This window comes from Oreochromis niloticus, linkage group LG6 (assembly GCF_001858045.2).
Source record: "Oreochromis niloticus isolate F11D_XX linkage group LG6, O_niloticus_UMD_NMBU, whole genome shotgun sequence".
NCBI lineage: Eukaryota > Metazoa > Chordata > Actinopteri > Cichliformes > Cichlidae > Oreochromis > Oreochromis niloticus.
The window spans coordinates 8,466,868-8,482,306 of NC_031971.2; the positions used below are offsets into that span (position 1 = coordinate 8,466,868).

Sequence of the window (15,439 nt, forward strand, 5' to 3'; positions counted from 1 at the left end):
GCATGGCTGAGACGATTTGGATATGTGCACAAACGATGCTGAAGATTGAGCTGCCAGGCAGGAGGAAAAGGAGGAAGATTTATGAATTTAGTCAGGCAGATTTGCTACGATGACTCCTAAAGGAAGTAACCCAAAGGAGAAGGAAAAAGTCTAAAAAACTGATACAATAGCTGCTTGTTACAGGAGAGTCACTTACAAGTTTTATGGTTGTGAATCATCAAGCTTGTTGCTCATGGTTTTAAATATGGGCCAGAAAAAAGATGGTTTTGACAAAATTCTCACACACAGTTCCTAAACCTCTGTACGCGACAAGCCTGCCACATCAAACCACAGAGGTGGTTTTAGGTGCTTCACCCAAGGATGTAAACCAAACATATCTTCATACAAAATATATATGAGGAAGTAAGGTGTGGCTGAATGGTTTCAGTGCGCATTCAACTGCAAACACAGCTGTCAAGATCAAAGTATGAAAACAAAATACTCCTTTTCAAACAGACACACATAAAAACACCTTTTTATTAAATAATCATTTCGTGAGAGCATAAAAAATACAGTATTTACATTGATCAAATATATGCAGTATATAGACTGACACAAAACACAATGAATGGTTAAATGATTTCAATTTACACAGTAAATTTGTTACAAAGCGGATATAATATGCATGTTCCTATTGCACTGTCCTTTCAATTTACATGACAAAAACATAGGCAAGCTTCTGTGTATTAACATGCATTTGATGTGACTATATAAGATCCAAACAACTGAAAAACATATTTACATACGTGAAAATGATTATGTACAAACTACACACTTCGCTGAGATAACACCATATCTTCCAATGCATTTGCAATAAAACTTAAAGCTGTCCACCAGACAGAAATAAAGTCACTCTATAAATGTCCGCTTCTGAGCACTACGAGAACTGAGTTGAGTAAGACGCTGTGCCCTATATGCGCCTTTTAATAGCATTCATGGAACTGCTGAGACATCACATGTTTAATTTTTCTTCCTTAGCTGAGATACTTGGTTAGGCGAAAATCAAACCAAAAGAATCATCTTCTCACTGCAGAAAGGAAAACAAGTGCAGTAAACACGCACTGTCAAATGTCTTAACCTAAACCGAGATATCTCCGTGCGTGGGCCCAGAGCATTTGTTGCCACGCGCTCCTTGGCATGCTGTGCTGATGCCATGAACAACACAAATGAGTCAGTTTTTCACCTCTGACACTGTTTCTCAGTTTATGAAAGGAGAAGTGGAAAGGGAAGTCTCTTTTTTAGTCTAAACCACCACCGTCAGTGTGTTTCTGAAGCCTCCATTGCCCTTTTGTTGCAGGGTGGTTAAAACGATTTTCAAAAGAAATTACAATCCACAGTGCACGGTGCAGTGAGCTGAACATTCACGAGGTCGGATCCTGCTGTGCTGAGTCCTGGGGAGTTTGGTGTATCACCTTTTTCTTACGGACTGAGACCAAGTCGTAGAACGGATCCTTGGTGATGCTTGCCCTATTTGAAGATAGAAAAAAGGCTGACATTAGCTTATAGGAGGTTAACAAAAGCTTATATAACAATATATAGTTAAATAACAATACATAACTATGTATTGCTCTTGGCTTATTTAAGAACACATTTTCCATTGGCATTCGGATTAATCCTGGTATAGGCATTAGTTTTTTATTTCAGTGGATTAAAGCACTGTCCTCAGTGCTAATGCTGCTGTTCCAAAATGCACCAGGGTGCTGAGTTCAAACTAAAGCTACATGAGTCAGATATGTAACGTTGGCACTAGAGAACAAAGACATGCATCTTTCATTAGAGAGACTCTCTCTGAAACTGCTGAAAACCAAAAATATCGCTAAAAGAAGAGTCAGCAGCAAGCATGACTGCAACCAAGTACTAGTGGTTAGTGTGGGCGACTGATCCAAATACCAGCAGAACATTATAATAATGTCTATTTAGCATTATTAAGGTATAAGCAAGTCCTTAATTCATCAGTTATACATCATTATTCCTCTTTAGTATGCCATTTATGAATATAGCTTTATTATTATGACTAATGATTATGATTATTACTGGGAATAATAGCTGTACATAGTTACATGGTGTAACAATAACACATGGATAAATAAACAAATCTGTATTTATAAATGACATACTAAGGAGGAGTAATGATATATAAATGACCAATTCAGCACTTGCTAATATCTTACTTACACCTTACACATGCTTAATATTGTGACATAATTACAAAGTGCTATGGAAACTGTCTGAATCTCTTAATGTTGACTGTCACATACATTTTATTTACAGCCTATAACCAGGGATGTACATTTCTAGTTCTCCAAAAAAACATGTTTTAAAATACATGAAAAGCTGAAAAGTGTGATTTCTAATCTTAATTATTATGAGAAGTAAAAATCACAGTAATGTATTGGACATTAAAATGTGTTCAGAATCAGAAATTTGTGATGATTCATCTCATAAGTCATACTGCACTCCTCTTGCCTACAGAAGCTGCCTTTAGTGTTGCTATTAGTATCGGCAATATTGGCCCTCTAGGTACTTGGTGTCAGATCAATAACAAAACTTCGCAGTATTGCACAGCACTAATGCTAATGCTTTCTGTGCATGTGTTGTACTTGCAGCGCTGCTTCTAAATAGCCAGGCACCAACTGTGCTTTTTTCTAACCAACTTTGTTAGCAAGTAATGAGATAAGACTGGCGGTTCTGCGCACATCCGGTGTGAATAGCTGAACATAATCAGCTTCATTGACCTAATTGAAAGAACTGTGTGTGTGTGTGTGTGTGTGTGTGTGTGTGTGTGTGTGGTCTGACCTGATGGCCTCAATCCAGGAATCTCTCTCTTCTGCGCTGGAGGCACAGATTGTGTAGGACTGGTGTTTCCCCTCCACCACCCTGCCATCCGTCTCTGTCTTACATGCTTTGATCTTCTGCCCTCGACTGTTGGGGTTGTACAGCTCCAGACAGTACTACATGATGCAAGACCATCAACATGAAAGTCTCTCTTAGAATCTATCAGTTTATCAGCTTGCAGAATGTGTTTGTGTTCTGCTTGAACAGCTGACAGGATCTTACCGGTTTACGAGGGTAATGCACTTCTCTAACACAGAGATTCTCCAGCGGGATGATGCCTCGGGGCTCTTTATCCTACAGGCAGATCCAAAAGACATTTATTGATGAGTCAGGTGGGTAAAAAAACAAAAAAATGTAGAGATGCGAATAAAAAAATGTTACCAATGTCAGAAAAAAAGGGAAGCAGAAAAGATAGGGATACCTGATATAAGATTATTAAGTGACACTGTTACTGGAAATAAAATTACATTTTGCTATTCAAAGCCTGAGTAATACCATGTAACTCACTGAGAATTTCATCATACATCTTCAAAGATTAAAGGCATTAATGTGCCATTTTTATCTGTAATATTAGCCAAGAAAAAAAAGACACGTCATAAAACATGGGCGTTTTCAGCACAACGGTCTCTATGTTCCAGTTAGGTTTTCATAACTACAACTTTGATGTCAGTGATATGTAAAAGAAAACTGAGCAAACCCTACCACCTATGATGCCATTCACCTGATTCATCAAAAGAGCTTAGCAACAGCAAGAGAAGGACAAATACACAGTGACAGCATGATGAGTTTGATAGAGGCCTTACAGTGGTGTACTCGAAGTAGTAGAGGCAGTTGTCTGTCAGAATGAACCATCGCCTCTTCCACGTCTTAACCCGACCTCCTGAAATAGAGAGACAACAAAAATGTGGGCTGTTGGTTGGGGATATTGTGTCACTTGCAAGCACACATGAGAATCTTCCAGTATTGGGTCATTCTCTCCGTGCTTCCTCTGTACTTTCCTGTTTGTGTAGCAAATTACTAAGATGTGATGCCACACAGCAGGGCAAAGCACGCTTAGCACAAAAAAAAGTCCACTGTTTAAGCATGTTGTCTGGGTGGGATTTTACCAAGTTTGAGGAGCCATCCTTCTCTGTCGGGGTTGAAGAAGGTGTGAGTCAGATCATTCCCATCGTCCTCTGGGATTTTGAAGGGCTCGTTGCGTATGCTCTCGTACAGTTTCTGTGCGGAGAGAGTGAAATGAAATGAAATGCAACCATTAATTGAATTGCAGGTGAATATAAAATATGATCCTAAGCCTCCTGTAACCCGCCGACGGCCTCGACTGACCTGTCGGTGGAAGATTGGCATGAGAGCAACCTGGATGTTTTCATGTTTGTGTGTGTTTCAGTTCCACATTAGTGGCGACTATGAAATACAGGTATTACTTTCTCGAGGAGGAAAGGAACTGTGTGGTTTTACTTTTCGTTACAAATACTGTAATAAATAATATTATTGTTAGCTTCTGTTTCATTTTGACGTTTACCAGTCAATGACTTAAAAAAAACCTTTTAACACAATTTCTTCTTGTTCACCTTCCTCTTATTATTCACAATATGAGCTAGCTGTTTCTTTTACATCACTAGGGAGCTGAAAATGTGTGATGAATGAATGTCCAGAGGATAAAATGTTAGCTGTGTGTCCATTTAGGTAATTGCTTCTTGGCGTCTACGTGGGCGCTGTGATTGCTTTTTGAGAGGTTCTCACCGACAGCAGATCATTAGGTAGGTCCTCTCCATTGTTGATGCCTCTGTTCATGGAGATGAAACGCTCCAGAGTGGTTTTGTCCTTCACGTTGGGGTTGTGAAGGCTCGTGTTCAACATGATGATGGCAAAAGACAGGATGTAGCACGTGTCTGGTGTTAAGAGGAAGATGCATATGCACACAAAGAATAAGAGGAAGCCTGAGCCAGTGTTTCACATATGCATTTTTGTTACTGAATAGAGAAATAAAGAATCAGTGACAAGGAGAAAGCACAAAAACAAAGTAGAAAGGAAGACATGAATGTCAAAAATACAAAGATGGTGCGGTAATTAAAAAAACAAAACCTCAACTCTCTCACACACAGTCTTGTTTTTGACACACAGTTCAAACAGGAAGTATGAATATAGAATGCATATTGAAGCCCACCAGTTGACTGGAAGACGTCGGGGTTGCAGTCGCAGTAGCGGGTGGCGAAGGCCTCCATCATACGGTCAATCTTCTGAGCTTCACCAGGCAGACGGAAACTCCACAGAAACTGTCTGTCACATACACACCGCAAAGGCAGAACACCTCAGTATGCTAACAATACACATGAAGCTGTTTATCAGCGAGTAGACAGGAGACGCACTGTCTGTAGCAAGTCTCAAAGTCTGGACTTTATGGTTGCTTTTGTGCTGAAGGACTGATTAACAGCGGATCGGTCAGTGTGACCTGTGGTGGAGCCATCTATATAACATGTTAACGTCAGCATACAAGGACAGGAAAGGTTACATTTAATGTGAGAATCAAGTTCGGTTCTACTGCTTGTGAAATTCTGACAAATTTCATCTTCAACACTTGGGTTGGAATTGCTTGGTCATCATGGAAAGTTATTAATATACTCTAATTTTGTCAAGTTTGCTCATTATGAGTTGTGGCCATGTGGGAAGGGCTTGTTACATGAGTTCAGAGAAGTGCTCTCCATCAAAATAGCTGTATGAAAATATAGTTTAGCATTTGCATTGGTTATGTCCTCTTTTTAGGTTCTTTTTACATGTCAGTTAAGTTTATGTCATGGGTGCCTTTATACAGTCAGGCATTGAAGTAGATCAAATAACTAAAGGAATCAAGTCATTCACTGGGTTCTCCATGTGTCTGTGCCCTGCAAATACCACAGTAAGAACTCATTTCAGATGTAGTGTATCTTTAGAACAATGTGGTTTAGAGCGGACCTGCATCAGAAATAGCTGGTTTAAAATGAAAGGGTGAGTCTCTAAGCACCGTGGTTCTTATTTCTCCTTTACTTTTTGTTTTAAAATTATTTGTCAATTCCTTTTCATGGTTAATTTTACTTGATCCTAACAAGGTCGAGGAAAGGAGATCAGAAAGACAGGATAACTCCGATGACATCACTGTTACCGTGCAACATTGGTAGATTTTTTTTTTTGAAATCTCAACACGCCTGGAAGCATAATAAACAACAGTAAACAACTGTTTCCATCCTGAGTATTTATCACCATGATGACTAACCTTATACATTTTTTTACGTTTTGGATAAAGGACATTTTAATTTGCTACACAATCTTAACATTTGATCAATACTCTTTTCTTTGGAAATCTAAATTTTACAAATATTTTTGGAATACTTTTTCCCTCCATACAGCCGTCGTCATTTGCAATCTAAATCTGCCTGTCTCTGTAGCAAAAGGTTTGGAGTAATTTTCCTGCTCCTGATACCTCTGAGTGAACATGGGCCTGTCCACACTGTGAACAAGTTATATATTGCTGCTTGTCTGATAACAGTTACAGTTTAGTGACTGTGAAAAGACTTTCTGATTACATATTTATCTTATTCTCTGTGTTTGCTCATAAATAAGTGCAAATATTACCATGTAGGTACATTTAAACTTCAGTTATGTCCTTCTATGGCCTTATGTCTTTGTTTAGCAGTTTAAAGGTCAAGTCTGCAAGTCTGCATTTAGTCAGGTTCCTATTGGTGTTATCCATTATACTATTATATATGTGTATGCAAACATCCTTGTACAATGATCATGAAGAAAAATTATGTTTATGAGACAGCAGATGAAGAGGGGCTGACCTGAGAGCCTGGACCAAGTTGAGGTCGGAGAACTCGTGCAGCTCCACAAAAGCCTTCAGGGTCTGAAGGTGGAGTTCTTCCCTGTGGGGCGGAGTGTGAGGGAAAATGCATGAAACAAAAGAAAGGTTTTCAACTTTTCCATACAAGACTTATCCTGACTTATCCTCTGTTTTAGCCTCCTCACACTCTGATTCTACACCTTTTCATTTCCTTCACTCCCATCCTCATGGCCTCCCTACTACTGCCGTCTGCACACTCCCTTGCCTCACTCACCTTTCTCCAAGGAATTCTCCAATGGCTGTCTTGTTGAGTCCTTCTTCCTTGTAGAGAAACTCAGCGATGGATTGAGCACTTCCATCCAGCAGCTTAATCTCCACCAAGTAACTGATTCCCTGCAAGCAAGCAGATCATTTCACAGAAGTTCACATTTGGGCTCTATTTGTCCTTACCACTAAAACTGCACAGGTAAGGAGAATTTTTAGCTTCTGACATAGCACTTAAAATATGCACAGAAACACATGCGCTGCCTGCTGTGGCTAATGTGTGCTACTTTCACAATGATCTCATCTCATGCTGGTAAAACACAGCAAGTTCACAGCATCTGTAGTCCTAATTCCTTAAATTCAGTTATCTCTTCCTCTTTCTCCTCGATACTGTGCTTGAAGAGGAAAAGAATCTTTAGCTTTTAGTTATTGCCTGCATGCAGCTATATGCTGCCTTAATTCTCTTCTGTGTAATCCAACATTGATTACACATTGATTGTCATGTTTATATTACTTTAGACTGCCTATGGTTTAAAGTGGAACACCGTAATATAAGTGTGTCAAGTTATATGAAGTTGTAGTAAAGTTAAGCTAAACAAAAAAGAAAGTAAGCCATGATAAGAATTATTCATTGTATCAGTAGTTGCAAACATTTGCATGCACAGCAGTCATAACTTTGACCTCCAAGCAAAACCACAGAAACTCTGGTGTGGGCCATGGTGTCTGTTCTGTTCACAGACACAGCAGCCCCTTCAGTATGACAGACATGAAAGACATACAAGCTGCTGTGCTGGATGAAGGTGCTCAGCTGCAAAAGCTCAGACAGCGAAATGCAAAGAGGCTGTTTTGTTTGTTTGTTTTTTAATTCTTCAGGAATAAAGAAAAGTTATTCCTTTTCGAGTTGATCCAGCTTACCTTTTTAGGGTCCATGTTGAATTTCTTCTTCCCATTCGCAAATTGTTTGTTTTTCTCTATTGCTTTGCTGAAAAATCAACAATAATGAGAAAATGTCAGTCGTGGACATCTTGAATGAGCTGGATAAAAGTCTTACATTTGTTCTTTTTCATTTTCTTTGCACACACGCTCGGTGCAAAAACACTGCACAGGACTGCATGTGTAGCCTTCTTAAATGACATTCAAATCTCCTCTTTGGATGTTGGCTGTCTTTATGTCCATTCTTTATCAAGATGATCCCAAACTGCTTTAATAATGCTGAGGTCCAGCTTCAGTGGAGGCCAATTGTATATGCTCCATTGTATATTTTTCTATCCAGGTTTGTTTTACTACACTGTCAGTTTGTTGGGATCATGCACTTTCCAGATGGTATTACATGGTGGATCAAAACCTGACAATATTTTTCTGCATTCATAATTCCCACAGTTTTGAAAAGAATCCGAACAGCCCTGTCTGAAATGCAGTCCCAAACCAGGTCAGAGCCTCCACTATGGCTGTAGAGACTCATTGTTGTGCCTCTTTTCTTATTTCCTACATACATACTGACTACAATCTGAACCAAAAACTTCAACTATGACTTTATTGCTCCATAAGATCTGCTATGACTGACTTGAGTCTTTTCTCCTGGTTTCCCTTCCCTAAGAATTGCTTCTCGACAGACACCTTTCCACTGAGACCAATTCTGAAGAGGCTTCAGCAAAGAGTAGATTGTCGGTGTAGTCGATGTGTCAGTTTTTTTTTTCCTATTTCTTAAGGACATGACTGTACTGTCATTTGCTGTAGATTATCTTTCAGGCCTCAGCTTCCTCTTTTTTTCCTCTACTTGTCCAGTTTCCTCAAACTGCTTTAAGGATATGACGCATGCCGTGCCGAGATCGTGACAGATGGCCGCCCCTCCCTGAGCCTGGTTCTCCCAGAGATTTCTTCCCGTTAAAAGGGAGTTTTTCCTTCACACTGTTGCCAAGTGCTTGCTCATAGAAGGTCCCCTGATTGTTGGGGTTTTCTCTGTATCATCTTAGGGTCTTTACCTTACAATATAAAACACCTTGAGGCAACTGTTGTTGTGATTTTGCGCTATATAGATAGAATAGAATTTAATTAAACTGAATTGAATTGAAATATGCCATGTTGTCGACTAATGATGGGACAGGACAGAGAATAAGTGAAAAAGCAGCCAATGTCTAATGAACCACTTTTAAAGCCTTCAGAAAGCAACCAAAGAACCACTGCAAAAGTTTGGCTCTTTGGAAGCAAAATATGATGAAATTACATCTGCCTCAAGTCTTTTGCAAAGTACTGTAGAATTAACATCATTAATACATAATTATTTTTTTGGAAGTTGCACAATATGGCACATTTAAACATCCGAGACTCACTGGTTGCAACAGGTTTCATACATCTCATTCTACTGACTAGCAGCCTAGTTTGGATCAGTGACTGTAATTAGGGGGAAAGTGTTGCATAATTTTGCCCACAACTGTGAAACAAAAAACAATTTGCTCGTCAAAAAAATAGCTAATCAATATGTTATAAGTGGAAAATTCTTTTCAAGTGTTAGTAATCATTGGAAGAAGAGAAACTTGAAAGGCACAGTGTCACTGAGTCATGTAGGACATTTACATGTTTTTTGGCAGTGGCATTGTGTAGGTGTTCTAAATACACGACAAAGAAACCTCCGTGCATGATGCAGGTGTAGGGTTTTTCCCATTTTGCACAAATAAACAAAAAAACTACTTACTTTTCTTCTGCAGACTCGAAGCTGAGTATTTCTGCCATCACATTGTCTATCTCCATTTTTAACTTCTGGAAACGACAGAGAGAAAGAAAAGTATTGTTATTGTTTAAAAAAAAACACGAAAAACACAAAAACACGAAAAAAAAGTGTGATGATTGTATAAGGCAGGGGTGTCCAAACTCTTTTTTATAAGAGTGCCATATTAATGGAAAATCACCCAGGGGCCACCAATCCTTGTCGTCTTTTTTTGGAACATAAACATTATGCTTCTTTTTTACATTTTATTTTTTTAATAATGCAAGAATTGTCATTATGGTGTTCAAGCCTTAACAAAATAAATCTGCTTTTCATTTACACATGGAGTAAAATAACATAAAGATCTGCTGAAGATGCATCTCAGGTTCATTTTAAATGTGACTTATTGGTGCTGCTACCATGAGGTGAAAAGACAAACGACACTTTATTAATTCTGTTTGTGGTTGTGGGACCATGGGGCCATATAAAATCTGCCCTAGGGCTGTTATTGGCCCCCGTACTGGACCTTGGACATGCCTGGTATATGTATACAGGTTACCTGGATATCATCCAGAAGGTCTTTTTTATATGTCGTGATGGTTTTGATCTCCATCTTCTCTTCTGGTGTAAAATCTGAGGAAACTAAACAAAAAGTGGAACAAAATTATGACAGATTCTGAGGAATTCTAATTCCACCAACAAGTTCTTCAAATACAACAATATCTACTCTAAAACAAACGCGCAGAACGGAGCTGTTCTTGAATAATTTGAATAATAATTTGCACACGGGAAATGTGGAGTATAGTTAAAAACAACCACAACATAGGGAAGACGGCTTCTCTGGAAGATATGTGAGACAGGTGCTGCGGTTTTTTCATGAATGATTTCTGTCACCACAAAACAGTACTGTGAATATTGTTCTCGAAAACAGAGACACTTGCAAATCCATGGAGAGTTTTCTCATATTTCCATTCGGTTAAACAGAAACAGAGCCATAGCATGAATTGTTTTTTTAAAATGATCATTAATTCTAAGGAAGAAAATAATATTTGGAAATTTGCTCGGTTATCGATAATGTTTTAACGTATTATGATTTTAGATTCCATTATCAGTCTCATGTGGTCGTTGCATCACAGGGGCTTAGTTATCTTAATGACCCAGAGTTTCCTTCATCTTCACAGTAGTGATAGACTGTTTTCCACTGGGGAAACTTGAGGGCCCCTTTTAGAGCAGCCCCCACACTTTTGAGCTTTGTCTGCACCTGTAGGAGAATTTTCAAACCAGGCTCTGGAGGAGAAAAAAGGCGCCTCCACTGGAAACAGCTGCTTCCGAGTGTCTTTGAAATATCTCTGGGTATGGATCAGTACTGATCAGTTTTAAACTCAAACATGGCCATCAGTTTGCCACATAAACACACACAATAAACAGCAATGCAACAACCACATTCATTTGCCTCACTCCTGTTCCATTATACAAACTTGAATGTGACAGAAATATGTAGAAGCTGTGGCCAGCTTAGGCGGAGGTTATACTTTCTCACAGCCATGACTGTACGAGGGTCCTCTTGGGACTGAACAGCCCTTTTCCGACGCCCACAACTGAGCATAATTGAAACATTACTGCACAGCCTCAGAAACAAAAAAGAGGCACCGTTACTATTACCATTTCTATAAATGTTCATGCCAACTCACCATCTGCAGTAGAAACATGTCTAATGATAGCCAGTGTCACTCGCCTTCACATATGCAGGGCCAGGGTTAATATCAAGGTACGGTCAATTTTTAGTAAGGCGCAATTTTTTTTTCTAATTCCTTGTGCACTTTGAATTTTGTCTTTGAGGCCTTATTTGTAGCAGAATAAGTTTGCAAAGCAGCTCCACTGCAGGTCACCGAAGTTGCATCATCTTAAAAGAGCACTGACCTCCTGTTTGGCTTAAAAATGAATCGTTAACAAAAGCGTCATACCATTTGGTGGTTTACCCAACATCCTCTCTCAGCAAATTCCATTTAATTTTCTCTGTATTTGTGTTTTACATAGATAAAGACAAAATTAAACACCTGTTTTTTAGATTTTAGAAAATGAAGAGAGGTTTCTTTAAGAAAAAAACCAACAACAAAGCAACATATTTTTATCATCAGCATAGATGATGAGATGTTATGATAAGCAAAGCAAAGTGTATGAACTCTGTGGTTCCTCAGCAGCATTCAGGCCATACTGAATGTGTAAAACCTTTTTTTTTACATTTATCCTTAGAGAAAATAAATCTTTTTTAGTATATTTAAAGGTAAAAGACTGCTAACTGCCAATACTTCCTGCAGAGATATGTTGTTTGCTGTTAATGATGTGACCACAGCGCTTCCACTTCCCCACCCTTCCTTTACACATCTTGTGCAACAAAGCTGACATGCTTAAATCATCGGAGCCTTTGTTTATGTAATTTAGATACCAAATTACCAATCCGAAAAATAACCGCTGACTTTAAGTTACGTTTTAAAGTAGTTTAGGGATCTTTGCAACTTCCTTTTAAATGTCACAGTCGGTGACGTGTATGTGAATATGAGTCTCTTCCCCATTTCAGCTGCTGAGACCCACAATGTATGACCACAGGGTTAAACAGTGAGAAGTGGTGTATGCTGAAGCGTACACCCATCACTAAAACGTCCCACCAGCTGTTCTCAGCATGCACTGAAAGTTTGCACCAGGAATAGCAGTATTTATTTCTAATGATTTGTCTTCAAATAACAGCTGTTTAGTTAGAAACATGACAGTGTGAAACTTGAAGCTTCTCTATAAAACAGCTGGGTAACTTTTTAAGATCCAATTCATGTCATAAGGTCAAGTGTGTTTATAATAAGAGTATCACACATCAGGAGTATACTAAAAGACAATTATGAAGGTAAATTGCATGAAAGAGCCTTTTAATTTTAAATATCCAGTGACAGTCTCTGAAAATTACACCTACATTGAAATACCAATAATCTAAACGATTCAGTTCTCGGTAAATATTAAATACATAAATACATATTAAAATCAGTAATAAAAAGTCTTACCCATTTGGCAATCAGTCATTTATATCCAAGGATAGAGGGGGAAAAAATCAGTACAAAAACAGCTAAACAAAGTCGATGTATCAAGGTACGCAGGCTGCCTTGGCACACAGTGAATTAACAGCTGAATGAAGTGGATGCTGTCTTTCAACCCCACCTCTTCCCTATCTGTCACAGTACCACTCATACATGAAACCGCAAACAGTCACCCTTCAAAATAAAATGGTTGATAAACGAATCTGTCAGAGATTTAATTTGATCAAAGAGGGTCTTTTTTCATGTTTCATTTCAGGATGCAAGAAGTCAACTTGTCCATTTTTGTTTTTAAACGCATATTAAGAGAAAGAGTCGGGGTAAAACACAGATGTAAAAAAAAAAGAAAAGAAAAGAAAAAAACTACTTTTTTTTCTTTTGCACGGGTTTGTGGACCTGAGATATCTGCAGATATCTTCCACTGATATGTAGTTGAATCTTCGAGTGTTTTCTGTACCTCAAGGCTGTAAAAACTAGCCAGGAGAAGAGTTTGGAAAGCATTACTATCATGTTATCATATGATGAGGTGAGCCACGAAGGCTTGATAGAAATATATTTACCTTTCCGCGGGAAAATGTGACCACAATTACAGGTGACTTTATTTAACTAAAATGTGATACTTTTATTTTGAAGGCTGTGTGGCTTTCCTGCTCTGCTTAACGCAGTGTACTCTCGCTCTCGGGCCGATTTGACAGCTGAAAGCTTGCACTGTTGAAAAGCCAACGAGTAGTTAACGGGTTGAATTTTGCATGTTGCATCCTCCCAAGGTAACCATACACAAATTGAGGTTTTACAGTAGTTTAAACACACTTTGGAAACGGCAGTAAAATTATTCAAGGAACATTAGCAGAAGGAGAAAAGAGCATATGAATATAAAGTCTTCATAATTAAACCTGACATTATAACTATTATAAAAGCGAGGTGTTAATGTGTATTCTGAATAATGTTTTTCTCAAAAAAGTGAGGTAAGAAGTCAAACAAATTTAAGAAAAACAATAGTTTAAATAACTGTGACAGATAAAGGAAGAGCAACTGTGCTGTAGATGCTCAGAGTTTTAAACGTGACAGTCAATAGCAAAAACTGTTGCTAAAGTGCCATCTAGTGGTTGTAGATGAACATCACAAATGCTGTTTTTCTTGCGTGGTTGTGTGAAGTTGTGTTTTTGTCTTGCTTAATGGAAATAGTTCAACATGTGCCGTCATCTTACAGCTTCCTGGAAACAGTATCTTTGGGCCAGGTATTGTTGATCTAATGCTTATAAACATGAAGTACAGACCCATTACAAAGAGTCCTTCTCTCGGACTTTGGTAAAAGAGCATAGAAATATATAATTGGATTCAAATAGATCCAAATATATATAATTTGATTTAGGTCGTATCTCTGAGAAAATCTAGACTGGTTTCAAGCACAGCATTACACAGAAAAAAACCCTTTCAAGAGGTTTTAATGACAGGCTTTTTAACTGTTTGGGGTAACTCGGGGCTCTCTCTGTATATATGATTGCCTTGGGGTCCATTTTTAAAAAGCAGAACTTCTCCTTTCTTTGCCTTGCAGATGATCTGCAAATATATCTGCCTATACGAACCATGTTGCTTCATCACCTGCAAACTGTACACAATGCAGCAGCTTGTCTTTTGAAAGGAAAGAAACAGGATGATTACAACAGCATTGCACCATCACAAGACCCACCTCAAAATGCCATTTTTTATTTTAAGACTACAGTGATGCCGAAAAACTAGTTCATGCTTTTAATACTTCTAGGCTCGACTATTATAATTCTCTCATAGTACTCTTAGGATGTACTAATGATCCAACATGCTTCAGCAGAAATACTGACAGGGACTAGAAAGGGAGAGCGTATTTCTCCCATAATGGCTTCTCTTCATTTGGTACCTGTTGAATCCAGAATTGAATTTAAAATCCTTCTCATCACGTACAAGGTCTTGAATAATCAGGCCCCATCTTATCTTAAAGAGCTCGTAGTATCACCATCGCAATAGAGCACTTTGCTCTCAGACGTCAGGCTTGTGGTTATCTTGTGGATATCTAAAAGTAAACTGGGAGGCAGAGCCTTAAACTTTCAGGCCCTTTTTTCTGTGGAATCAGATCCCAGTTTGGATTTGGAAGACAGACACTGTCTCTACTTTTAAGACTAGGCCTAAAGCCTTCCTTTTTGATAAAACATACAGTTTGGGCTGGATCAGGTGACCCTGAATCCTTTCTTAGTTATGCTACACTAGGCGTAGGCTGCTGGGGGCTTCCACAGTCTTCACTCACTCTCTGTGTTTATACACCTCTCTACATTTAATCATTAGTTATTATTAATATGTCTCTTTTCCATAGCATGTCTTTGTTCTGTCCTCCTCCTCTCACCCCCAACCGCTCTCAGCAGACGGCTGCCCCTCCCAAGTCTAGTTCCACTGGAGTTTTTTTCCTGTTAAAAGGGAGTTTTTCCTACCCACTGTCGCCAGTGTGCTTGCTTATAGGGGAGCCATCTGATTTTTGGGGTTTCTCTGTTTTCTTTGTATTATTCTAAGGACTTTACCTTACAATATAAAGCACATATATATGTAAATAAAACTGCACCTACTGCACCCTACTACTGAACTTTTATAGCCCTACACCCCAACTACATCAATGAGGTCTATGAACCAACTGCTCTTGTACATTCTTAAATGTAGGCTTAAAAACGGGAGGTG

General features: G+C 38.7%; 1 protein-coding gene across 1 annotated transcript; it reads right to left on the bottom strand.

Moving 5' to 3' along the window:
* Window positions 1-496: 496 nt before the first annotated feature.
* Window positions 497-12,852, bottom strand: cyth4b (cytohesin 4b). The gene is made up of 13 exons (XM_003456564.5): window positions 12,710-12,852; window positions 10,219-10,301; window positions 9,648-9,712; window positions 7,871-7,937; window positions 6,966-7,084; window positions 6,693-6,773; window positions 5,042-5,154; window positions 4,618-4,766; window positions 3,981-4,092; window positions 3,678-3,754; window positions 3,097-3,168; window positions 2,836-2,990; window positions 497-1,506 (listed from the first exon to the last, which is right to left on the bottom strand). The coding sequence occupies exons 1-13, from the start codon at window positions 12,726-12,728 to the stop codon at window positions 1,401-1,403; spliced, it is 1,218 nt and encodes a 405-aa protein (XP_003456612.1). The 5' UTR covers window positions 12,729-12,852; the 3' UTR covers window positions 497-1,400.
* Between the last annotated feature and the right edge of the window lie 2,587 nt (window positions 12,853-15,439).